The sequence below is a fragment of the Ambystoma mexicanum genome, chromosome 6p (assembly GCF_040938575.1).
Source record: "Ambystoma mexicanum isolate Mex_15411 chromosome 6p, UKY_AmexF1_1, whole genome shotgun sequence".
Taxonomy (NCBI): Eukaryota; Metazoa; Chordata; class Amphibia; order Caudata; family Ambystomatidae; genus Ambystoma; species Ambystoma mexicanum.
The window spans coordinates 654521458-654548425 of record NC_090935.1 but is presented as its reverse complement, the minus strand read 5'-3'; the positions used below and the strand labels follow the sequence as shown (position 1 = coordinate 654548425).

At 45.9% G+C, this 26968-nt stretch overlaps 1 protein-coding gene across 5 annotated transcripts in view; it reads left to right on the top strand.

The window, feature by feature from the left end:
• The window catches only part of BDP1 (BDP1 general transcription factor IIIB subunit), a 2223165-nt gene that overhangs the window by 1491776 nt on the left and 704421 nt on the right, over positions 1 to 26968 (top strand). For all 5 annotated transcript variants that reach the window (XM_069627521.1, XM_069627519.1, XM_069627520.1 and 2 more), the window contains one exon: positions 4989 to 5025. In XM_069627521.1, coding sequence (XP_069483622.1) covers positions 4989 to 5025 — 37 coding nt within the window. The remainder of the gene's footprint in view (positions 1 to 4988; positions 5026 to 26968) is intronic.

Below are 26968 nucleotides of genomic sequence, written 5' to 3'. Positions count from 1 at the left end.
ATAGACCTTTTTGCCATCTACGACAACAGTCGGTGCAAGAGTTTCACCAGGCAATTTCCCCACCCGGAGAGCTTAGGGGATGTTGTTGCACTTCCATGGGAGGGAAAGTTCCTGTATGCATTTCCTCCGATCCCACTGGTGCCTCGAGTCATCCACACATCAGACAATATCGGTGCAAATTGATGTTAGTGGCCCCTGCCTGGCTGAGGCAATTTTGGTACTCTGACCTCCTCACCCTCTCATCAGCTGCTCCCTTCAGGTTGACACCAAACCAGGTACAGGAACCAGGGGGTTGTACTAAACCACGACCCGGCCTCACTCAATCTGTTGGCCTGGCTCCTGTGATCTTAGAGTTTGTAATCCCTGTCCCTCCCACAAGACTGCCAAGAAGTCCTGGCCTGGGTCAGAGCTATGTCCACTTTGAAGTGCTATAGGAGCAAGTGGAAGTTTTTCCAGATCTGGTGCAGGAGCTAGCAGTTGTGGCCTCATGCTGTCCGGCCACAAGACATTTTGCCTTATTTGTTATCCTTGGCTAGGTCGGGCTTGACTTATCTTCTATCAAAGTGTACCTGGCTGTGATTTCCAGATACAACCGTTCCGCAGGCGTACCATCCTGACTGGTGAAGGAATTCTTATGTGAGCTGTTGAGGTATTTTCCACCCGTTCGTCACCCAGCGTGGGAACTGAATGTGCTCCTCTCAAAGCTTTTTGAGCCTATGCACCAGGCATCCATCAAGCATCTTTCATGGAAGACTGCTTTCTTGGTGGCCATAACATCCGCCAGACGGGTGGGGGAAATCCAGACATTTTCCTGCAAACTGCCTTATTTGACATTTCTCAAGGAGAAGGATATCCTTCATACTAACCTGACATTTATGCCTAACGTGCCGTCCTACTTCCTTCTGAATCAACCAGTGTTTTTGCCCGTGTTCTTCAGGACTCTGATGTCTTCAGCGGAGCGAGCACTACACACGCTGGATGTGGTGTGCGCCCTCAAGTATTATGTGGCACGTACTAAGTCATTCCGTTGTACGGATCAATTATTTGTGTCTTTTTGAAGCCTTTCATTTTAAGGTGGATAAGTCTTGCATTGCCCTCTGCCATCAACAGGCTGTTAGGCCACTTCAAGGAAGGCCCCGGGCTCACTCCACCCGAGCGGTGCCTGCTACCACTGCCTTCCTCTCCGGTATCCTGCTGACTGACATCTGCTGTGCAGCCATCTAGATATCAGTGCATACATTCACCAAGTTGTACTGTGTCGACAGAGATCCAGCAGAAGAATCTAGAGTTTGAATGTCGGTTCTGAGTAACTTTTTTGCGTGAGGTTAGTAAGTCTCCAGTGGTAAATTGTGCTGGAAGCCTGCCTCTACCCATATGTATTGTTAATTCTGCTTTGTAATCTATTCACAGCATGTGACTCTTTGAAAAATCCAATGCTGGAGTAGAAAATGTTACTTACCTCGAACTCCTGTTGTCCTGCTTTGTTATATTTCATAGATTCACATGTGATCCTTCCACCTACCCCAAATGGCTCATTTTTCGGCTCTTCCTGCCACTCACGTGCGCTTGCCAAATCTGAAGATGGCCGACAGGGGAGGAATTGAGATTGATTTCCTATTGGCTGTGGGTAGTATGACCCAATATGGCTGTACTAGAGCACAAAAGTGACTGAAAATTTCAGTCTAATTTTAAACTGCTCTCTTATCGATGATTCCCAGCCTAACACCAGGTGATATTCACAGCATGTGAATCTATGAAAGACACCAATGCTGGAGAACCGGAGTTAAGGGTAAGTAACTTATTCCATCTATAAATTTGACCCAGTCTGTAAGGTCTTAAAGCGCAGCCTCTGGATATAATCATAAGGCTTCGCTCTTTAAACATCAAAGAGAAAGTTCTACAGGCTTCATGTCAGATTGGGACATTTTCATATCAATTGCAAACCCGCCTCATCTTTCAAGTTGTAACCAACCTTAACTCTGCAACAATTTCATCCAATCATCAAAACCCATAGGCAGACAAATATCAAATACTGATGGACATTTCTGTTAGACGCAAATAGACATGGTGCAGCCCGCTAGTGCTTGACTGCAATAGACTGATAATCGGATCCAGAAACACATTCAGATTACCATAGACGGCGAAGAGTACCAATATGTCGTCCATCAGAAATCACAGAGGCTCATAGAATCTCATCCTTCCACTGCCAGGGACTGTACGTGATTGAACACATGCTGGTTGCATGGAGTTTGATGCAGAAAATATTTTCTGTTTCTACTGAGCTTTGGGTTGAAGATACTCACCAGATTTTCCTGTTGGAAACAAGACCGGATGTCACAAACGGGGCCTGTTTTTGATTTGTTTCCTATTAACAACAAGAATGATCATTGAAGGATTATTGAAGGTTATTTTGTTGCATTAAGGGTTCACATTTTTTACTTTAAATGTGAGTGTCTGAAATTCACCCCAATAAGAGAATTGGATTTAAGCAGCTCATAGGGAACTCTGAGGTGAGTGCGGTATGCCTCTAGGAGATGCGTCCTCTCCATAGGCATATGACTAGATTTTCTTCTAATTGTTTCCCCCTGCAATTTTTCTCACTGCCCATGGAAAAGAAGATGCATGGATATCCTTTTTAGTCACAAGATGTTTTATATTGCTTGAAGGCAAAAGGGATACAGAGGGGAAAGATGCTTGTTTCTGGCAGACAATGAAACCTTGTTCACTTTTGCCTCACGATATTTGCCTCTAAGGAGTGACACAATGGATTCTGAATGCATTGATTAAGGAATTTGTTTCCTTTGTGAAAGTCATCTTGGTTGTGGCAGGTGATCTTCTAATTGGGATATCTCAAAAGGATCCTTCTCAGGCTTTAGTCAAGCAGCATCCTTTGAGACTTGTAACCTCCTTCAGAGTGGCAAGCCTGAACGATTTCTGGAGGCACACACTTCCCAGACAAATATATAATATTTTCTTCTTTCATTCCCATGCCATTGGCATAGCAGGGGATGTGGGAGGAGGGGGTCTGTTGACTTGTCATTAGCTGTGCATGTGGCTAAATCCATTGACCAATTTAAATCTTTTGATCAGTGCACTCTATGGAGATTGTTACTTAAGCCATCACTACAGTCAAGCTTCTTTGCATTTCCGACCTTGTGTCTGGTAATGTTGAATATAATACTGGATTTACAATTGATAGAAACTATGGGTTGGATGGATAGGGATGGGGTTGCTTGTATGCATTTTGTAAGCACTGTTTGATTAATAACTGCTTACATTGTGGAAAAATCTGATTTTTAAAAAAAGCAAGCAAGAATGCCATTACCAAGTTTCCCAAGAGGAGACACCTCTAGAGGTAAGGAAGCTATAGTAGCTTTCCTAAAGTGACCTGTCTTCAGCCTATGTGTGCAGGACGGCAACAATGAGGTCTGTGTAGACCTTTCCTATCTCTTGTATCTTTTTTTGAATACTGCTTCTTGCACTCTGGTGATTCATGCATCCTTTTTCAGTAGTGCTTCTTGTGAAATTACTGCCTCAAAGGGTATGCAAGAGCTGAGCAGTTTTTCTGAAAAATGTTATTCTAGCTAATAAAGATGTCCTCAGTTGTGAAACATTTACCTGATAAGCAAGCAGAAACTCCAAAAATCACATGACCACTGAAAGCACGTATTTCAACCGTATCTGGATAAAGACGATATTGTTGAAAAGGTCTGTTGCAATATCAGTAGTTATTAGAAGACATTAACGATTCAGGTTTTTCTCTATATTTATAGGCTACATTCTTGCACTGGTATTGGGGACAAGATGGGTTATATCTTTGAGAAATTAAAGGATTTGAGACTGCTGGGATGTTATAATGTACCTTCATCTACAACAAATCTGTTTTATGGTTCAGCGGCACATGTCAAAATCACTGCAGTGTACATTTATATGCACAATGTTCCCTCATAGGCAATAGTATTTAAAATAATGTGAAGGCATTGATGGTGCATCTGGCAGAGGCTTCTCTAGATTCACATGGAGAAAATACTTAAAATACAACATTTTGTTCTCCCTTTTCCCTATGTTTCTCTGGAGAGAACAGGAGTGAATTGTGATACTTTTTCTTAGAGCAAAATAGGCTAAAGTTCAACCAGTGGATCTTGCAGATTTTTCTAAGGGGTAATGTAAGTGGTCTTGTGGAGTGCCCTAATGCCACTATTGGTGTCATTGGCTTGTGTGTGGCTCTGTAAGAAAAGGGCACAGGGTCATTTGTGGGACAGTGGGGGAGGCCGATGGAGACCTGTGGTGGTGATGGGTGCAGGTAGGGAGTTTACAGTTCCTGTGTTTGTCTGCTTTCTCATGGGTTTGTCAGAGAAACTTGGAAGTAGTTGGTCTATAGGGAAGAGCAGAAGATCGCTCAGTCTAGTGAGCTTTGGGTCTGGCTAGCTGCTAATGTGGGAGAGCCACCACCATAGAAAGAGAAAAGGGATTTGATCTATTTTCTATGGCAGTAGTCTTTTTTTCTTTTTTAATTTTCTTTTTACTGGCTATTGGGCTTGTACAATACGTATGGAGTCAATCTCCCATACAAAAACACAGCTCACTCTGCTTAGGGAGTTGTACAGAGCCAGTAATGGCCTGCCAGTTTGAGCCTAAGTAGGGAACATTTAGTTCTGCTATATACTTGTTTTCCTCAGTATTTGGCCACTCGCCTACCTTCAGTTACCTCCATAATGTTCTTTATCACTAGGTAGTAGGATTTTTCTAACAAAGCGGTGAAACTGGCATGGTTTCACTTTGTATAGATTACTATTCATGTATGTTCATTGATGTGTCTGATTGTGAAAAAAGATTGATCCCTAGCCTGTCAGCTAGGAATATTTCAAAGAATAAAGCTACATAAAAATGCCAGTTTAAATCTAAACTGAAATTATGAAAATCAGTCACTTTTGGTTCTGTTTTAAACTTTCATAAATATATATACATAACTTTTGTTTTTCCCCTAGGATGCAACTCCAGAGGTATTTCCACAAGAAGTGCAAGGTACAGAAAATTAATTTTCAACATATATTAATATAAATGTTATGGGCACACGGAATCAATATATTACTTAGTGGCTATCCAGTTTAGAAAACAACATCTTCCAGTAAACGCATGTGGAGTTTCTGTAGAATATTGTTAGAAAAGCTTTCTCTTTTTGGTAGCTTTTCCTTCTTTTTCAAGGTGGCATCCAGTATATCTGTTGACTGGTTTTGTGATCTGACTTAATTTTACTGAGTGTGGTCTTTTTAGCCTCTCAAACTATCTCTGCTTATTTCATTTTGTGGCTAGCAGTGCAAGGAAACCTTGTCTCCTACTGATTTATTTGAGTAGCCTTATCATCTCCCTTAAGGTTAGTAGTGCATTGGAATCCTGTTCCCCTCATTTTTAGCCTTAAGTGCTTGTTACACTTCAGAGGTGAGGCTGGAGGCTGTGATCACCCCCCCCCTTTTAAAAAACATTTTTAGATTTAATCCTGTGCACTGCAAACCTAATGTTACTGCATGTTAGCGTTTTTCCACTGTGGTATTCAAAATAGCAAACGTTGTTGTTAAGCCATGTCCTTCAGGTTCACTGACTTATTTGTGCAGGCAATGAAGTGTGTGAAAATTATCGCTTGAACAGTCATTGTGTATGTGATCTGTACCTTACCCCAGCACCCCAAACCCTTTCAGTCTACCCCATACTGCTTAGTAACTTTACTACAGAGTTTAATCTTGGTAGAAACCCAGCAGGTCAACTAAGGTTGTTCTTTAATAACCTTGCACCAATAGTTTCATGCAGGCACCACTACAGCAGACTGCTCCGAGCAGCACAGCCCCCACCGTCGTGAGCCTGGCAGATCTAATCTGCCCTGTGCGCCGCACACCAGTGCCCATCGCCTGCTGTTTAGGGAAATGTTCAGTGCAGTGCACTGAAAGTGCGAGTTTCAACTTCATCCCACACTATTTTAAAATGAAACCGCTCTAGAACAGTTTCATTTTAAAATAGTGTGGGATGAGGTTTAAAATCGCACTTTCAGTGCACTGCACGTTTCCCTAAACAGCAGGCGATGTGCACTGGTGTGCGGCACGCCAAAACATCCCAGCGCCGAAACATCCCGTCGCCGAACTGGCTGCACCGAATCGGCCCGCGCTGAACCGGCGGCGCCGAAACGGGGTGTACCGCTTGTAGAATCTGCTTGGATCACATGCTGTGCATAGGCTGACATCTAGTGGAAGCTGGGGAGTATTACAGTTGTTGTTTTCGAAACTCAAAGGGACGTCGACAGGGCGTGCCAGTAATACTATCCCTAGTGGGACGTCCACTGTACCCATGATCCTTCACGCGTTGAGGTACCTCAGATTGTTTTTTTCCCCCATCATAGACGGACTCTTATAGCGGAGTTCCTCTTTCGGCTTATCGCCATCTATTATCAAATTAACGATAGTTCTTCTTGCTATCCTTGATACTCACCGACTATCGATACAACCCGACGCCGGTGAAGAACAACAAACGACTGAAAGACTCCCGTCGATGGATCCGTTCCGGCCTTGGAAGACCGCTACAGACTTCGGCCCAGACAGTACTGAGAGGGGGGGAGGTCATACTAGAATGCATATACCCCTTCTCATACACTACATTCGCCTATCTGGCGTGTCATTTTGTAATGGAAAGGACCCCTTTAAATTGTGCCCCAAGTGCAAAAAAAAGTTCCTGTGGGTCGATAAACACCTGGTGTGTAATTTGTCTCCCTCTGGACCACGTCGAGGATTTCTGTCAAGCTTGTAGGCTCTTCAAACCCAAGACATTGAAGGACTGCTTAACTAAACGCTGGGCCCATCACGCCAGGCAACTCAAGGCCATGGAGGCTAAGGGTGCATTCAGCGACGGCAGTAACGCCGTGGTATCCGTAGGCAATGTGGTTACTCCGGTTTCCCAAGCGGAGGTCCCCGACCCTGACAGACAGGCTGGCGGCCATGTTACAGGGACAACACCCAGCGGCTAAGGCGCTCTCACTAACCCCCCCAGCGAACGCACAACCCACAGCCGAGACTCGACACACGTGTTGAGCAAACGGCAATGCGTGACGTCTAGGGAAAGGTCAGTTGAATCACTGTGCTCTGGGCACTACAGATCGAGATCGCCACATGACAGGTCCCGACTGTCGACAGACATATCAGACGTCGCGGATAAAAATATTCCCGAACATCGTGAGTCAGCTGACGAGACTTCAGAGCTAACCGTAGCTGAAATTCAACGTTCCTCGTAGATTGCGGTTAAAAACCCCATACAGGCCGAACCCAGTAAGTTAAAAAGCATGTACCGGAAAGCCTTGTAAAGTCAAGGGAGTCTAAGAAGAGCTCCTCTAGGACCCCTCATAGGGATAAGACGCAGAAAGATAGGTCCCCTCATAAGAGTAAGGAACCTCAGTCACAGGATTCCCTATCTTCAGCCTTAAAGAAAAAGGCTACACCTAAACCTTCTAAGGTAATCCCAGCCACTTCAGAAGATCTAGGTCTCCCACCCCATTCTATGGTCATTCCTAGCTCTGCCCAATGGTCAGCCGAAGATATAGATAGGGTTATGAGAAGAATGTCTTTCATGGCAAATATTTATGAGAAAGACCCTAGCTACTTAACGAGTTTTCACTCCACCCCTCCCACAACAGCAGCCTATGGGTCGCAGAACCCTGTTGAATCTCCTGCTAAAAGGTCTTGCCCCAGTGAACCAGCTCAAGATCCAACTATAATTGAACTATATGACCCAGACACTGATCATGAAGACCTCTATGACCAAGAAGCTGCAGACCTTTATTATAGGGATAATGAGGAGGATGAGGGTGACCGGGATAAAGACATGTACATCATAGATTCACCAGTTGATTAAGACCCCCCCTATTGTAGATTCACCCATTGTTAATCAACCTCTACTGAATGAGGTACTTTTAAAGGCGGCTGAACATTTTCAAATATCTACCCAAGAGGATCCACAGGACAAGGATTTAGTTCACGAAATCTTGGGCAATAAAAAAGCTGTTACTCAGTTTATTCCACTACTAAAGTCTGTCCAGCTAAGGGTACAACCCTCGCTGGAGACACCCAATCAGACAAGGGCAGTGAACCCGCGCATAGGAAAACCTTTCAGACCTGCGCCATCAGACCGCTGTAAATTAGGGGCCAGCTAAAGCCTGACTCACTAGTTGTTACTACAACAAGAAAAAGAGCAGGTACTCCCCTAGCCTCCTCTGAGGCTCCCCCAGACAAGGAAAGCAGGAGGCTTTACACAATGGCCAGGAAGGTGGCCTCTTCTGCTGCATTCCAGACGAGAATTGCTAATAACTCAACCTTATTAGCTAGTTATAACTGCCAAAAATGGGACGAAGTCTCAGCGTTACTCTCGTCAGCCCCAAAACACCCCACGACTCAGTTAGCACTGGTAGCTGCAGAAGGGAGGGCAGTGTCAAGCTTCCTGCTAAAGAGCGGCATTGACGCCACAGACAACGTCGAAAGAATCATAGCTGAGGGTACCATTATTAAGCAACACTCTTGGTTACGCCAATCTGGCTTTAAACCAGAGACGCAAACTACACTCATTAACATGCCTGTCGGGCCCAATGTACTCTTTTGCATGGCCGTCGAGGACGCCTTGAAGACAGCCAAAGAGGAGTATGATATATTGAAATCATTGGGCCAATTGACTAATAAAACTCCTAACCAAAGGGGAAACAGCAATTTGCATTGCATACAAGGACAGTTTGCCTGGGGGGTGGTTCCTATAATCAAAGTCAAAGTACGGCCTGGGGGAACAATCAAGGCCAAGCCTCTCAGAATTACCAGAGAGGAACGCGCAGATTTCGCGGTCGGGGAAGGGGTTCCTCCTCCAGAGGTGGTACCCCACCTCAGAAGCAGTGACATCACGCTTCAGGTGCCCTCCCATGCCTCTCCAGTAGGAAGGAGCATTTCCAACTTCACCCAAGCGTGAGAGGGTATCACCTCAGACAGATGGGTGCTGATAGAGCTTATTGGGCAACCCTGGAATCTCTCCCCACGCCAGAAAACCCACTCCAAAGAAGACCAACGCATCCTCCTCGAGGAAATCGTCACACTGCTCCAAAAGGACGCCATAGAAATCATCCCGGCCAACTAGGTAAACAAGGGTATTTATTCAACTTACTTCCTTGTGCCAAAGAAAGAGCGAACAATGCACCAAGTATTAGATTTGCTCCCTGCAAACAAATATGTCAAGCCACAAAAGTTCTGCATGACTACGCTACAAGACGTAATCCCTCTACTGAAAAAGGGGGATCACATGGCAACACTGGTAATGAAAGATGCCTATTTTCATAGTCCAATGTTCCCCGTGCACCAAAGATTCTTGCGATTTCAAGATCGTGAACTAGCACTACCAATTCAAAGTGCTGCCCTTCGGAATAGCATCTGCTCCAAGGGTATTCACAAAGGTACTGGCGGTGGTGGCAGCACACCTGCGCAGGGAGGCAATCCCAGTGTACCCTTAACTGGACGACTGGCTGATTATAGGGGAGTCTCCCCTAATTTGAAGGAAAAACATTCAAAGAACTATCAACCTTCTCTCTCAATTTGGCTTCTCCATCAACAAGAAAAAATCAAGCCTAGTGCCAAGCACAACCAAACAGTTCCTAGGAGCTGTCTTAAACACAGAAGAGGGGTTGGTCTTTCCGTTGAAGGAAAGAGTCCAAAACATGTTGCTGCAAATACCACATTATCAGGCCGGCCGCCAGATAAGGGTGCGCAAAGCTTTGCATTTGCTAGACATGATGGCATCTTGTATTTACCTAGTACCACACGCACACCTGCTCATTCGACCCATGCAGGGAGAGGTTGGCGAAACAATGGTCTCAGGCAAGTGGTCAGTGGGACGATCTAGTGGTCATTTCGCGAACACTAATACAAAATCTTCGCTGGTGGACGAGAGAAAATCTGCTGAACGGGAAATCCTTCCACGATCCGGAAGTACAAGCAATTGTCACGACAGACGCCTCACTTGCTGGGTGGGGGGGGGGCTCATTAACTTCACACAGCTCATGGTCTGTGGTCTCGGGCGGCTGCTCAGAACCACATCAATCTGCTGGAACTACTGGCAATATTCTAAGTCCTTCAGGTGTTTGAGTTTTACCTAGCAAACCAATCTGTGCAAGTTCTTACAGACAGCACTACAGCGATGTTCTACATCACCAAACAGGGGGGCACAGGTTCTCCAAATCTGTTCAGGCTTGTGCAACAAATTTGGAAATGGGCACTCAAATGGAAGATATTCCTATCGTCACACCACGTTCCAGGGGAACTCAACTCTCTGGCAGACTCACTGAGCAGAGATCCCCTACCAGAGTAACACGAATGGCAACTACACAAAGGGGTCACAGAGCACCTCTTCTCTCAATGGGGTTTCCCCACAAGAGACTTGTTCACTACAAGCGAAAAATAACAGTCAATGCCCAGACTTTGCGTCCAGGTTCCCCCAGCCAGGCTCCAAGGGGGAACACCCTATGGATGAACTGGTCAGGGAAATTTGCTTACACTTTCCCACCCCTCTCATGAAAAAGGTGGTCAACAAGATCCACAAGGAACAAATGACGCTCATCCTAGTTGCTCCTATGTGGGCAAGACAACCTTGGTATCCACAGCTGCGCAAACTGGCGTTTTGCGATCCCATCAAACTCCCTTTCCCGACCAATCTACTCACTCCGCACGGGGGATTAACAGTGCACCCTCAATCTCACTCAATGAACTTGGCAGCATGGATATCTTGAAAGAAGCAAGAAAACCTAACACTAGGCACTGCTACTTTGACAAGTGGAGGAGATTTCTAATTTGGTGCCAGTCGAAACAAATTAACCCCAAGGAAAGTACTCCTTCCCACATTCTAATGTATATGCTCCACTTGTTAGATTCGGGGTAAGTATTCAACTCCTTAAAGGTCCACCTGGCGGCCTTGTCAGCCTACAACATCTCCCACAATAAAGTCTCATGGTGGAAGGTGCCAGACATCAAAGCATTCATGGAGTGGGTAAAGAGACTTCACCCTCCAATTTCTAATCCGCCGCCAGGATGGGATCTCAATGTTGTACTTGCTAAGCTCATGGGACCTCCTTTTGAGGTGATGCATAAGTCTAGTCTTAAACACCTAACTTACAAAACTGCCTTCTTAGTGGCTATCACTTCCATAAGAAGAGCGAGTGAAATACAAGCATCGTCAGTGCAGGATCCCTTTGTTGTACACAAGGATAAACTGGTTTATGTACGCATCCTAGGTTCTCCCCAGGGTCATCTCTAAATTTCATGCAAACCAGTCTTGAGCTACCGGCTTTCTTTCAGAACCTCACCAGCTCAGCTGAGGTAAAACTCCACACACTAGATGTGGGGAGGGCGGTCCTTTACTATGTAAACAAGACCAGACCGCTAAGAAAAACAGGACCAACTGTTTGTCTCCATAGATACAAGCAGAGAAGGAGACCGCATTTCCAAAAATGCCATCTCCAGATGGATAGTCGGATGTATACAATTGTGCTATTCATTGTCAAACAAGACACTGCCTTTCAAACCTAGAGCCCGCTCCACAAGGAGCACAGGAGCCACTTTGGCTATCATTGCAAATGTCCCTCTAGACCGCATTTGCAAAGCAGCTACATGGAGCTCAATGCACACTTTCGATTCCAAGACGGATGCACAGGTGGGACAAGCGGTTCTAAGACATCTGTTCGCCCATGAACCTTCTCACATCCCACCACCTTCTCCTAAAACTGCTTGCTAATCTATGCACAGCATGTGATCTAAGCAGATTCCAGGGACACATTACTCACCGTAATCGTATATTTCTGATGCTTGTATCTACTTAGATTCACATGCGCCCACACTTCCTCCCCGCAGAGAGAAGGCATGCCTTGTCGACGTCCCTTTTTGATTTCCGAAAACAACAACTGTAATACTTTGCAGCTTCCACTAGATGTCGGCCTATACACAGCATGTGAATCTAAGCAGATAGAAGCATCAGAAATAAGGGCGGGTGCTTTTTGCGCAGCAGACCATGCTGGCCACTGCCTGAAAAGCTCTGGCAACGGCAAATGCAAAATCTGCTAAATATCCTGCCTTTTACACCCAGATTCACCTGTTGATTGTCAGAGGGGGCTGACGAGTTCGCCGGGGGCTCCCTGGTGAAATTTCACAACAATTTGCCACCTCAGAGAGCTGCGGTAAGAGAGTGCAGAACCACGAAGTACGATCTGAGAGTGAGGGGGAGGAGCAGGCGGCCCAGAGGAGCGAGGCCGCAGAATAGGCAGAGGCTGGCCCGCTCAGACACCCTGGAGGGCATCCTCCCAGAACACTGAGGACTCTGCACCAGAACATTGCTGCCGGGTGACAAGAGGTACGCCCAAGTGACTGACTGAGACGCAGAGGAGGAGCGCATTGATCCCTCTGTGACCTCTGCTGCACAACCCAGCGGGCCGCAGCGCGTCTGTCTTGGTGCTGGGCTGCCGCGGGATGAGCAGTGCACACGCCCCGGCATTTCCCACCAGCATAACACGGCGAGGGCAGGCGGGGTGCTGGCCACCCTCTCCCGCTGCAGAAGAAAAGCGCAGAGCAAACCACAGGGCGGGGAGACGTCCTACTGTGCACCCCATAGCGGAGCGAGACAGAGGCCTATGTGCATATCACTGGCCCTGTACAGGCGGAGAGACACATCCTGAGAAATCGCGGACATCCTCTGCACACCAGCACCTGCGCAACGGGGCACCCCAAAAGGGCCCACTACTCAAAACAAGTAAGTGAGACAAAGCGACCCACAGCGAGGCCCAAGTACAGCATCAAGGTGCCAGCACATGATCTAAATGGGGATAGAACAGCCCCCGCCCCCGAAGCTCTTAGAGCGAGTAACGGATGTACCGTTGAAGAGGAGGTAAGTCCACTAGAACCTCCTGAGCATATCCAAGCGTGCCAAAGCTGGGGTGGCTGGCGTTTTGCCGCCCTGAAGAGCCGCCTCCTGCCCACAGTAGCCCGGAATAAACCGGGACACCCCCCCATGTCTAGAGGGGCCTGCTAGAAATTAGAGACTGCTTAGCCCCGGGACTGGGAGAATACTTGGGTGCAAAGGGGCGGAGCGAGAAGTAGGACCGCTGGAACCAACAAACAGTAACTCGCAGCAGACCCTGCAAAAGCACCGGGCAGCACTAGCAAGTGCACAACAGTAGCACATCAAGTGGGGACAGCCATCGGATGAGCCACCCACGCACGCTGTAACATGGAACTGAATTGGGGGGCTGACACTGGCATAAGAGGCCTGAGCTCACGCACCAGGAGCCTGGACGTCATGGACAACCCATGCAATCAAAAACCGAGCATATCTGGACCAGCAAGCAGGGTGCAACCCATGTATAACACGGGAGGAGCAGAGCTTGTACCTAATCTGGGCCCCGCAACACAAGTCGGAGATCACTATAGGGACTATTGGAGAAGCCGCGCTCTGCCCCAACGCTGCTGCCCAATAGGCAGCATTAGCACCCAATCTACGCAGAGTGAAAAGTGGGGCTGGTAACCATACACGCACAACCGACATAGCAGGAATAGTCTGGGACTCCCCCTCCTGCATTAGTATGGTTAATCCGAAAAAACAAGCCAGAATGGAGCAATTCACGCGCACAGAACAAGGCCTGGGCTCGACCTCCAATCCACAAGCCCAAGCAACAGACCAAGTGGACATAGCCGCCCTAAACCAGACGCTCCTGGCATTAAAGGGCAGCACTGATAATCTCGGCGCTATGATAGACGCCCTCATCTGTAAAGTGGACACTTCTGCAGTGCAGATAGAGAAACTCTGCGGACGCATGGAGGAAGCGGAACAGAGAATCGGATCAACCGAGGACAACGTTGCGTCCCTGCAGTGAAAGGTCTCCAACCTACTGTTGTGTGATTCCTGGACACCACTTTAATTATTATATCTCCATCACATAATGACAGGAGACATCCTACATGTCTGAACCTGTTTATTCTCATATCATAACTGACTCCTTTCCATTCCTTCCCAAACTCTACCCTCAACATTCCACATTCTATTCTGCTATACAACACCTACAACAGGCGACAAAGAAAATGGCGGCAAAAAACAAGGACTTTGGTTGATATACTGGACAACCCCCCCGCTGTCAAGCATGTATATGGTGGAACGAGCACACCGCTCGTTGGCGGCGAGACATCCCCCAGGAGCCCCAGAACGCCCCATAATCGCCAGAATTTTCTGCTACCGGGACAGGGACACCATACTACGAGCAGCACCGGAGAAGAAGGAACTAAAGTGGGGAGGCTCCACTATACGATTCTTCTCGGACTTCAGTATAGCGGTCCAAGATCAGAGGAAGATTTTCCAGACAGCGAAAAACATCCTAAGGGGTAAAGGGATAAAATACTCGTATGTTCCCGGCTAAGTTACGCGTGCAGCACGATGGATCAACAGTGTTTTTCACCATACCAGAGCTGGTGGAAGAATTTGCCAGAAATCTGCCAGAAACCGGCGGCTCCAGAGGCACCCGCCCTGATCTGATGATATCCTTTGGGAAATGAACTACGAGTAGGAGGGGAGGGGCCCCGGTAAACCCAATCTCCCGGGGGAGCAGGGGGGGGGCGGGAGGGAGGCAAGTTATATATTGCCTGTTGCCACATGGAGCGATGAGGCTTTCCTCAGAGCCGCATTCGCCATAGATACTGCAGTATAGTTTAGTTATGGTTAAAGGAGGGATGGGTTATATTTTCTGGCATGGGTGGGCAGGGGAATATATAGCCCACAGTTTACCTGACCCAAGTGTTGTGGGTAACTGCACTAGCGTTAGTAACTTCACGACTTGCTCAAATCAGACATTCAACACTGACCCCGATGACACTGGGGACGCAAAACCAGGCTGCACCCTGAGCATCAGACCACTGACAATTACTATTCCTAATATAATATGGCCACAATAATGACTAGTGGGAAGCGGGGAGAGCGCCTCGCAGTGATGACCTGGAACGTGAGGGGATTCACGAACCAGAAAAGGACTTGTATCATAGCAAACATTAACAAGGCCCATAAGGTCAATATATTATGCCTGCAAGAAACACATTTAGCTCTGAAGACCCCCCTCTGCAAACTCCCTGGATGGGGGGTGGGTACATAGATACTGTTCATCACATTCCAGAGGGGTCGCCACATATATTCATGGTTCCTTACAATTCAGGCTACAACAGGCTCTACCCCAAGTGGCTAAAGCATGCGCTGCGATCTCCACATACCACAACCTACACGATGTGTGGAGGGGCGAGCACCTTACGAATAGGGAATATACTTTTTACTCCGGGGTAAATCACAGTTTGAGGAACGATTACATTATGGTGACCAAGGGTGTTGCTAGGGGAGGGCTAAGGGGGTTATAGCCCCTGATCTTTTGGTTGTAGCCCCGGATAGAATCTCAGGAGCTACAACCAAAAGACTAGCTAGCCCCCAGTCCCAACAGTTCCAACATCAGCGTAGCCCCGGGTCTTTTCCAGACCTAGCAACTCCCCTGATGGTGACCATTTCCATCTCGAGAACAGTCACGACAACCAATATATTCCCTCGTACCCTTTTAGACCATTCACGGTACTGGCCCAATTCTCAGACCTCACAAACCCAAACAAACGGCTTTGATGGTGGTTCAGGGCCACGGCCCTAGAGGATGTGGCGTTTAGGGAGGAAATAAGTCGAGACATAACCTACTTTCAAACCAATGAAGGCTCGGTCCCCGACCAGAGCACTACTATATGGAAGGCCTTTAAAGCAAATATCAGGGGGTGTTGCATTTCAAAAGAAGGCGGGGTGCTAAAATCGATCCGCAGTTCCATGAGTAGACTCTAGGACACTATCCGGGAGCTGGAGCAGGGCAGCGTAGACACCCCCGAAATTCAGCGAGAAATAAGGGACTGGAGAGACGAGTACAAACAGCTAGAAGCAAGTGAGGATGAATTCCTGGACGACCCAATAGCAGCAGCAAGATATGGAGAGGGGGATAGGCCTAGCAGAACCCTGGCATGGGCCATAAGACAGGAACACCAAAATACCCCTATTACGGGGATCATGGGTCGAGATGGTAATATTGTTAAATATCTGTATGGGATAAATAAAGAATTCTAGGAATACTATACCCACCTATATGAGTCCCGCCACACATCCGGCACGATGCTGTCACACAATACCTGGATGAAATAGCACTGGGATGGCAGGATAGAAATCAGAGAGAGGCTTTAAATGCCCCAATCACGGAAGAAGTTCATAAAGCAATTGAGGTGCTCCCTAATGGTAAAGCACCGGGACTGGATGGGATAACTGCTGAATTTTATAAAGTGTATGCTAATATTTTAGTCCCCCAACTGCTGCACATGTATGAGGGGACCATGGCAAAGGGTACCCTCTCAGAAACTACCAGATCAGCACTAGTGACAGTACTCCCCAAACCAGGCAAAGACCTTCGGCAACTGGCATCCTACAGACCATTATCTTTAATCAACACTGATAATAAAAAATTGGCAAAGATCCTAACAAATCGCCTGCTACCCCATATGCCAGCACTGATTCTCCCGGACCAGGCCGTCTTCATCCCGGGCCGATCTACACAAAACAACCTGAGACGCCTATTCAACCTGATGCATAATGTGAATCCCAATAGCAATAGCGGCCCTTGATGCCGAAAAGGCCTTTGACTCAGTGGAATGGCCCTGCCTCTTCGAGGTGCTCTGCCGATCCGGGCTTGGCCTCGCGTATATCAACTGGATTAAACTATTATATACGACTCCCAGGGCGGCTATATACACTAATGGAGTGGTCTCTGAATATTATTTATCCCACGTGAGGAACATGGCAGAGTTGCCCTTTCTCCCCTATCTCATTTGCCCTGGCTATGGAAACACTAGCATGCCACATTAAAGAAACACATGTGAAGAGGGGTCTGGGTGAATGCATCGCGCGCCATCATATCTCTATACGCAGATGACATCTTAGTATATATTAAGCACCTTAGAATAAACTTGGCCTGCTAACCCAGGAAGTGGTAAGGTTTTGGAAATTGTCGGGACTTAGAATCAACTGGAACAAATCAGAAGTCCTCCCTCTAACCCCTAGGGTGCAGCGGGAAGATGTGGGCGGGGATTTCCAGTGGTGCCCACAAGGGCTACGGTACCTGGGCATCATGGTCTCCACAAAGACAGAAACACTGTATAATGAAAACTGCATAAAAGTCCTGGAGACCCTGGAGCAGAAGGTGGAATCGTGGGTCCTTCTCCCAATCTCCCAGGCCACTCGCATAGCTCTGGCCAAGATGGTCATACTACCCAAAATGCTCTATATTTATTATAATGTACCGATATGGCCCCCAGTTCGTTACTGGACCTGTGTCAAGAAAATGATGGGCAGGCTTCTGTGGGCAGGTAAGCAACCCCGCATAGCATATGAAACACTTGCTGCCACATACGAACACAGAGGCCTGGAGTACCCGTAAATGCAAAAGTACTACTTGGCGGCCCAGCTGCAATACATAACGGGCTGGTACTCCTCACAACATAACATTCCACACTTCAAGGTGGCTAAGGCAATCCCGCACCCGAATAACCTAATGGGTATTCTTTGGGGAAGTAGGGGTCAGAGTCCGAGAGAGGAGTTCAACCCAATTGCTGTGACATGTAGGGCTTGGGTGCACCATGGCCAAATAAAAAGCAAACCCCCGATTATCTGCCGGACCTACCGGTATATGATGTAATAGGTATCCCGCTCTCCCATGAGAAGTCACTTAAAGAACACTTCCAAAGCCTGGGCATACAGAAATTGGGGGACCTGGTAGTAGATTGGCGATTCAAACTATGGGACTAGCTACGGGCGCCAGGGGAACATAACGCAGTCACTCTGCTCCAGTACTATAGACTGAGAGGGTTATTGAGAACAAAATGGCCAGACTTTCAGATGGCTCCTGTGCCCCATGTGCCCCAACAATATGTAATCCAACCTTTAACAGCCAGTAAACTAGTTGCCACTATATACAGGATGATTGGGAAGGGGATACAGATACAGGGTACCACGGGAATCCTCCTTGGAAGCGGCACTAAGTGAAGAACAATGGAAAATAATATGCATGCAAACAAGGTAAATTTCACTGAATGCCAGACAGACTGGTTCACTACAAGTTCCTGCACCAAGCCTACTACACCCCACTAAAACTTAGCAGATTCTACCCTCAAGACACAATAGCATGCAAGAGATGTGGCAAAGAACTAGCAGACTTCTATCACATGACATGGTCATGCCTCCGCATAAGTGTTTATTGGGAAGAAATTGAAGGCGCCATGAAGGAAATGCTCCCTACGGCACAGACCTACTCACCGACACTGTGGCTACTGGTGTTAATTGAGGGCGACTCCCGAACCGAAAAGAGACTGCTGGGTATGGCAGCGGGTGTGGCCAGGTATATAGTGGCCAGGGCTTGGGGGTTAAAAGTAAACCTCCAACATTCACAGCCTGGCTTGAAAATATGAGAATGTATGAACTTGGAGAAACCAAATACCCAATGACATCACCCGCCACCAGCCGCCCAGTGGACTACTGAGCTCCAATTCGGCATTACATGTCAGAAGATGCCCGATCAGCAGGTGTCTGAGTCGAATGAATGAAGCTGCATATAGACAAGATGGAGAGGAGAGGGCGGCATTGGGGAAGCAGCCGACCAGGAACTTTACGAAGCAAGCTAAACAATGACTGGGAGAGTCGTCCCTAAGAGGCGATAAGAGAACAGGGTCTCTGCAATGATAATACACATGAGTCATGAAGAGGGTGAATGGGGTGGGGAGTGGACAGGTGAGGGAAGGGTTGTTTAAACCAATGTTGGGTTTAAGGTTGTAATGTGTAAAAAATCAACTAAGAAAGTTAAAAAAAATTAAACCATCAGAAATACGATTACGAGTAATGTATCCCATATATATTTGTGAATTGGTTTAATAGGGTAAACCTTTCAAATTATTGTTAGGGAGAACTCTCTTATAAGGCTAATTTCCCAAACCTAGTGAGTCCCCAAGCAGCTTTGCTGGATTTTAGGGTTTTGTTTTTTTCTCCTGCTAAGAGTGAGACTCTTTCTCCCACTCTTAGACATGATTTGGGTATGCCTCTGACTATTTGTGTGCTTTTGGGCTATGGGGTCTTTTACTTCATAGGCTATCTTCTGTTTTTTGTGTATGTGTTACACAGCACCCTCAGTGCAGTAACACAGGGGTGTAATGTGACCCCCAAACATAGACTCCATACCCTGGGACTGACTACTGTCTCCCAGGGCATGTAGTCACCATTGGCTTTACTAGTCCTAAATTGTGAACAGAACCAGTACAAACCATCATATTGTTTACTGTAAGGGGTTAATTATATTGCCACTGGGTCTGTTTTCAAGGGGGCACTGTCCAGTCCCCCCTTGTCGAGTTTCTGGCTGGTGGCAGTGGTTACCACGCAAAATATTCCACCGGAATATTTCCTATGGGATTTTCTCATTGATTTTAAACGCACCACTGTTTGGTGCAATGTTAAAGATACCGCCGGCTTATTTATTTTGTTGCAAATCCACGGTTGGTTCTTTTTGCCAGAACTCTTTTCTAAAATGGCATTCGTGTCCGTCTCTGTAACTCTGACCAGGGTCGACCCCTTTGTTCCACTTTTTGGCAGGCTTCTACACAGAAGCCCTCCAAATGGTGCCACTCTCTCTGGGTTCCACAGGATGTGTGGGGAGGGGAATTGGCACCCTGGACTGCATTGACTTAGCAACTCAAGTCACACTCTATTCTGATTGGCCCAGTGGTGAGCCGCCCGGCTCACCATTTAGCATGTTTGAGTGACAGCTAGGCTGTTGAATGGGGTTTTTCTGCATAAAAGCAGGGCTTTTGGGACTGGAACTTCAGAAGTCGCCACAGGACCTAAGAATCCGAAGGGGGAAGAAGCTGAAGCCATCTGCAAGGACGACGCCACCGGTGGAGCCCTGCTGCAACGACCTCACTACTTTCCCGACGACAAGAGGAGATCTTCTGCTGGAAGAGTCTTCTCCCTCTGAGCTGGTGGGATCAACCAGTTCGCCATTTCGCCTTCCAAAGATGTCTCTTGGTCGAATCGCCCGTGCCAAGCACCCCGGCGGCCGGATAGCCAAGCTTCACCACTTTGACCGCAAATAAAAGGAACGCACCTTTTACCGACTAACTCCGCGGCTGGTTTCATCCCTGTGCAGTGCATCGACTCCAAGTTTCCTCCTCGACGAGATCCTCTTCCCCTGGTCGGAACAACGAACTACAACCACTGCCAGGAACAACTGCCACCGCTGGAGCTTCCTCTCTTTAAGGTACTGTGTTCCACCTGGCCTCCCTTTCTTCGGATTGCTAAAGGTGACCCTTAAATCCTTGGCTTTCCAACTGGGTTGGCCCCAGACTTTCTAACTTTACTTCTTGAATCACCCCAACCTCTTCTGAACACTCTGCAAAGACTTTTAGTGCATTTTAAACCATGTGATCCTGGGCACATTTCGCTTTGCTCCATTTAAAGTGGGCCTGGCCTATGAACTTTGGCTCTACAGTGTATACTGCCTTCACTGACTTGCTTTGACCTTCGAAAAGTGTTGGGAACTGTTTTGTTTTTATGCTCTGCCTTTTTCTCTCCCTTTAACATAACTACTGGAGTGCCATCTAGGTTACGCGCTCACATCTGTTTTAACAAATAGTGGTGTTTTAACTCTGACTTGTCTAATAGTTATACTTTATCTGACTGTGTTTGAACTTGCTTTTGATTTAGAGCGTTAGTGTATTACCTAAAGTGTGTTTTAAATATATAATGATATACTTTTGATACAAAGCTCTGGTCAGTGTTTGCTTGTTCCCCTGTGTTTTTGGCCCTATTGTGTATACTCTATATACTGCCTTACTCTTCTTGAGAGAGGTCCGACTGCTCAGCCACAGCTACCAGGTAAATCTGGGTGGTGCATACCGCTACCAATTGGGTTTACTGCTTACTCCTGTAGACTTAATCTTTTTGCAGTGGTCCCCAAGGGAACTGCACAGGATTCTGCCTAACAATTATAAACAGCATAATCATGTAAAAATCAAATAATTCATTATAATGCATGGTAATACGTATCAGTTTATAAGAAACGCCTCAGCAGCACATTTATTGAGCAATGCTTCAAATTAAACCCTAAAACACACATATGATAATATATAATAGCCCTTAAAAATCTGTAAATAGGAGAGGTACATATAGAGCATTAAGACATTTTTGCTTACAGAATATAAATATAGTCCTTGTTAAGAATCCTTTTTCAAAGTCCTCCAAGAGATGTTCCCTTCACATTTCAGTCGGATTTTTCTGAGGCAAAAATATTTTACCATCTAATCTCAATCAGATTATCAGAGAGGTCTTGTTTCCACGCAAGAGCCCAACCCACAAATCATGTGCGTTTCACCAATGATCGTTATCTGTATAGGTGGAACATATTTGCACTCTTTGGTTCTGTAAGGCTGGACAAGCTAGTAACACGTTTTTTGAGGCTTGAATAGTATTCTCCTGCTTGCATAAAACACAGAAATTAGATATTTCATTGTCATTTGAGTGTATACAATGAATTTCACCCATAGGGATCAAGTTCAGTCAGAATCACAAGAACTGCATCCTTCAATATGATTTGGGAAAATTTGCCAGATATTTCGACAATATCACCATTGGTTTGTCAATCAAAGAGAAGGTTTTATAATGTTTATAACCATTCATCTTCTCAATAGTGTCTCTTCAATCCTTCCTAATGAGGACTTTTTGGACTGGACTGGTGCTTAGCAGTTCAGATGTTTAGTTAAGCTCTACCATGATGGATCATATAATTACGTTATCGGTGTAGCTTGACCAGTGAAAAGGTATACTTTAAATCCTAAGTGGTGCAAATGAAGAATCTCGTAATGAGTCCCCAGATCTGAAAGCTAAAGGTTGAACAGAGAGGGTGCTTTGTGGGTGGTAAACTGTTTGGATAGGCCACCCTGCCTGTTCAACCTTACCTACAAATTGGTATCTGTATACAAGTGTATTAATATGGCTAATAATGGTTCCGTAAGGTTCCAGTTTTTCAATTTCTGCCATAGTAGCTCTCCATTTACAGTGTCGAAAGCTTGCAAAAAATCCACTGTGGCCATGTATACCTGAAGGACATCAGCAGACTATGCATTTTGCTGTAAACAACAACATTTACTACTGTTCCTTTCCTGAATCCAATTTGGAACTTCTTTGATCTTCCTACTGAATCGGCCCACTATTCTAAGTACCGGAGAATGATGGATACAAAGATATTACTCTCTGCATCTATAAGGGCTATAGGATGGTAGTTTATTGGATTCTGACGGTCACCCTTCTTTTAAATGGGGATTATAATAGTTCTTTTCCATCTTTTAGGTGTGGATTTAGTATGTCTAATATCGTTATGCAAACAAAAAACACATTATCCCAAAGTGTTCAGTCACATTTAAATATGTAATTACTCAAGCTATTTGTTCCGAGGGCTCTTGAGTTGGGCGATTTTTTTCATGAAATATTAAATGTCTTCAATATTGTATTTTAGGGGCCAGGTTGATTGTATATGCTGGGCATCTGTTGGGGCAGCTGTGGGTTTGTATAGGTCTAGGAAGTGTCTCCCATCATTTTTCCATTGTTACAAGATTGCATTGGGAGTCCTCTTTTCCCGTTATCTCATTAATAATGTTGTAGAAATTACACAAATTATTGAAGATAATAGTATTTAAAATACATTCGCAATCCTTCTAGAGAACTATATTGTGATGGGCCTTGTGTCACATTTTATATTGTTGGCACAATTTATGCCATTTCTGGTAGATGTCCAGATCTGATGAGGTTTTTATTGGTTTTAAATTGGATCTCAAGGTTTGCTTCTTTTTTGGACAATTATGTTGCAGCAAAGAATCTTTTGCCTAGCAGTATTAGTTGGTTTTCTATTATGAGAGTCATTATTACAAATGCATCTCATGAAGCAATTGGAGCATATCATTGTAAGCTACTTTTCAGAGATATATGATAAAATACCTTGCTTACTTGTTGGTTAAATGAACCTATATGCAAGATCTGCTTCGCAATTCTATTTCCCTTTTGATTGGTATACAAATTAATTTAATCTTTACTCATCTCACCCCTGATTTTTCAATTCAAAAACAGCTGTTAAAAAGTTATGATCACTCAAATTAGTATCCTCAATTTTGAAAATATCAACACACATCAAATAATGGTGTTAAACATACATAGTTCATACACGTTGTTCAAAACGTATTATTCCATCATGTCTTTACCTGGTATGTCACCTCTGACATTGCCATGTAACATTTGTCGATTACATTTATCGAAAAACTCGATCTGTTTTCCCCCACACTCTCATACCCCCTGATAGTCAGATTCTGGGATCTCAGGCTGTGTATTTTTGTCATGCAGCTCAATCTTACAGGTGGAACTCAAGTCCCTTGCTGTTATGACATTACGCCTCCCGAGTTTCCCATAAAGTTTTCCAAAATCTGAGCAAACAATGCTATGAAGTCTACGAGTTTGAGGGGTTCCAATACAAACGTATAAGCAATACACGATTGAGTACATCCCCCCCTTTAAGAGTGATTTCCACAGCCAAAACCCTTTAATCCGTATTGGCGAAAACACTGTGCTTCTTTAGGATATCACTTTTGATGGCTGTGATCAATTCACCAGAGGGTCGTCCATCTTTTGCGGAAGTTGTGAATTGTTGGATTATCAAATATCCATCCATCCATAACTATTGTAGTGTGTAGCCAAACCTCTTGAAATAATATATTCTAAGCTCCAAGTATCTTAAGTGATTCTTCATTGTTCAAGAAACTATTGTATCCCCTTGAGTTCCAAGATAGTAGAGATATCTTGTGTTCACTTGACCTTAAGTTAAAGGCCCTTGCCTCTGTCTCCCAATTTTCTGAAGTAGTTTGCCAGATGATGGGCTAACCACGTCCATACATCTTGATTGTGTTTAAAGGTGCGTGGAGCGTCAACCAATTCCACCAAGCAAGTTGTTGACTGGGCCCCCTTGACATTTAATCTTCAGTGATTCGTGACTCCAGCCGTTGTTTGTAAATTTATTAGGACAACTTAGACTCTGCATAACATTTTTCCCACTCCCTTTTTTAGAAATTTGTATTTCAAGTATTTGGATTATTACAAACCTTTCAAAACTACAGTTCATAAAATTCTGCCCTTTGCAAGATCCCCTCTAATTTCTGACCTATTTTACTTTCACCCCTAACAGTCTGGTTTTCCGTCCAGGCCGCGGGGCTGAATGTGTCCTAGTCTCAGTCATGGATGACCTGATGCAGTCTCGTGATCAGGGCGGCGTCGCTGCTCTGATTTTATTGGACCTATCAGCCGACTTGGATAGCATCGATCAGGATGTTCTGCTGGGTCGCCTGGCCGGGCTGGCCTCTCGTGTACCTTTTTGGTCTGATTTTCCTCTTTTCTTGCTGATCATCACCAAATCCTCTCTTCCTCCTTTCTTTTCTGTGGCTATGGCTCCCACTTGTGGTGTTCCTCAAGGGTCCGCCATTTCTCCAGTCATATTCAATATCTATGTTCAGCCTCTGACCAGGTTGATAGTCTCCCATGGCTTCCTCTGCTATTCATATGCTGATGAAACGCAAATCGTACTTCGTCTGGATCGTTCCAGCCTGTAGTCAGCCGCCAGATTTTGTGCCTGTCTGGAGGCTGTGGGGGAGTGGATGCTTGATAATTGGCTTAATCTGAACAGTGACAAAACCGAGGTCTTAGTAATGGGCCCTCCTGCAGCTGCTTCTCTCTGGACACCTGCTTTCTGGCCAGCCTCCTTGGGCCCCTTGCCTCAACCCGTCTCCACAGTCAAGAACCTGGGGGTTAAACTCACGTCTACCTTGTCCATGGAGCTGTAGGTGAGCTCGGTCTGTCAACAGGGCCATTTCCAGCTTAGGCTGTTGTGACGGGTCACTCCTTTCATTCCGGCTCACCACCTTGCCTCCATCATTTCGGCCTTGGTCACATCATCGTTGGGCTATTGTAATGCCCTGTATCTTGGCTAGCATGCATATGTTCTCCATCGCTTACAAGTTCTTCAGAACTCTGCAGCTCGGCTGGCGACTTACACTCCACACGGCTGCCATATTTACCCTGTCCTCCGCAAACTTCATTGGCTACGAGTGACTAAACTTATCCAGTTCAAGGCGCTTTGCTTGGTCCACCGGGCCTTCGATGGCCAGGGGGCAGAATACCTTAGGGATAAATTCCTGCCTTACATGTTGAGCTTTGCGGTCAGCTTTAGCCTGTCTGCTGACCGTCTCTCCCGTTAGGCGGCCGCTCTTTTTCAGTGGCTGCCCCAATTCTTTGGAACTCTCTCCATCTCTCGTTTAAAGCTATCCCTGCTCACTGCATGTTTCGCAAAGCTCTTAAAACGGTCCTTTTAGGTTTTCTCTTTCACTGTCCCACAGGGAGCGCCAAGGTGCCTCTGGGTCGAACGTTGGTTGTGCCTTATACATAAAATCCAATCCATCGTACAAAATTGGATAGGGCTACGTAATCCTTTATTCAAGCCAACTGTGGGGGGGGGGGGTCATCATGGACTATGCTACAAGGGTTAATGGGGGGGCCTAGTTGGTCAGGGCTCCTCATTCCCCCCCCCCCCCCAGGTCATAGGTGGTATTGGCCTCTACTTCGCCCTCCACGGTTATTTTGTCAGAATATGTTGATTAATTAGGAGGCAAATGTCCTCGTCCAACATATCTTGTTGTAGTAATTGCTCATTGTCGGTGGTCTTTGGGGAGTTTAAACTAAGTTGTGGCTCCTTCTGAATCTTCACAGGAGATTGAATTTGTGTAAACATGAAATGTAATATTTCGTAAGAACACTCTGGATCCATTTGATCGACCTTTTTTTGAGAGTTGTTTAGATTTTTTTTTTTTTTTTTTTGTAGGCATTTTCCCCCAAATACGGGACAGAGTGTATTATCTTTATCTGTGACGATGAGTGTTTGATTATTTGTTAATGGGTCTTCCATGATATCCGGTTCCTGAATATCTCCCACGGTGCATACAGAGGAGGCCGGGTCCTGAGCCTGTCCCACTAATCGTACACTATTTCCTCTTTCTAAGTTCTTACTTCGATTATGTTGAGTTCCTTTGTTCGTTGAATCAGGACTGTTTACTTGATGTGGTGGTGATAAGGGTCTGGTAGTATAAGGCTCAGCTTCCAGTACTTCTCCTGTAACATCCATATAGATATGAGGATGGTCACCATGAGGCCCAGACTCTAGTGGCCTAGAAGCACTTTGGCACTTTTGATGTCTTGGCGACTTCATTTGTTCTAAAATTGAGGCCATCAAGGTTGTTTTTTCTGCTGCTTCACCTCTTGCTCGGTCAAATAACCTTGCTTGCCGTTGCGCAGTCATCTCCGCTTCTTTGTCCAGCCTAGACTGCACAAACTCGGAAAAAGATTCCAGGTATATTAGTTTCGTATGCAACATAGCTAGTAGTGTAGCTTGGTCCTTATGTAATTTAGGTTTTCATACAGTTTCAGAAATGGATTTACCGCCACCATTAGCGCTGCTGTTAACAAATTCTGCTGCTGCACATGGCCCTCCCCTCCAATTGTTAGTGCTTAATTCATCCATGCCTCCCCTATGTTCCTCGATGATTGATTCAAATGTGAATCAGTGGAGGTTGATGAGGTTGTCATAGAGTCTTGTGGTGAGGACTTAGAGGTAGTTTGTAGTGCTTGTAATCTGAGAGCTGGGCCCACTAATTCTTCTTGCCTTTCTTCAGGTCCAGGAGGCTTGGGGCTATCGGTCGACGTGCCTGCTTCTTCCCCCATAGTCAGGTGTTTATGCAAGGGG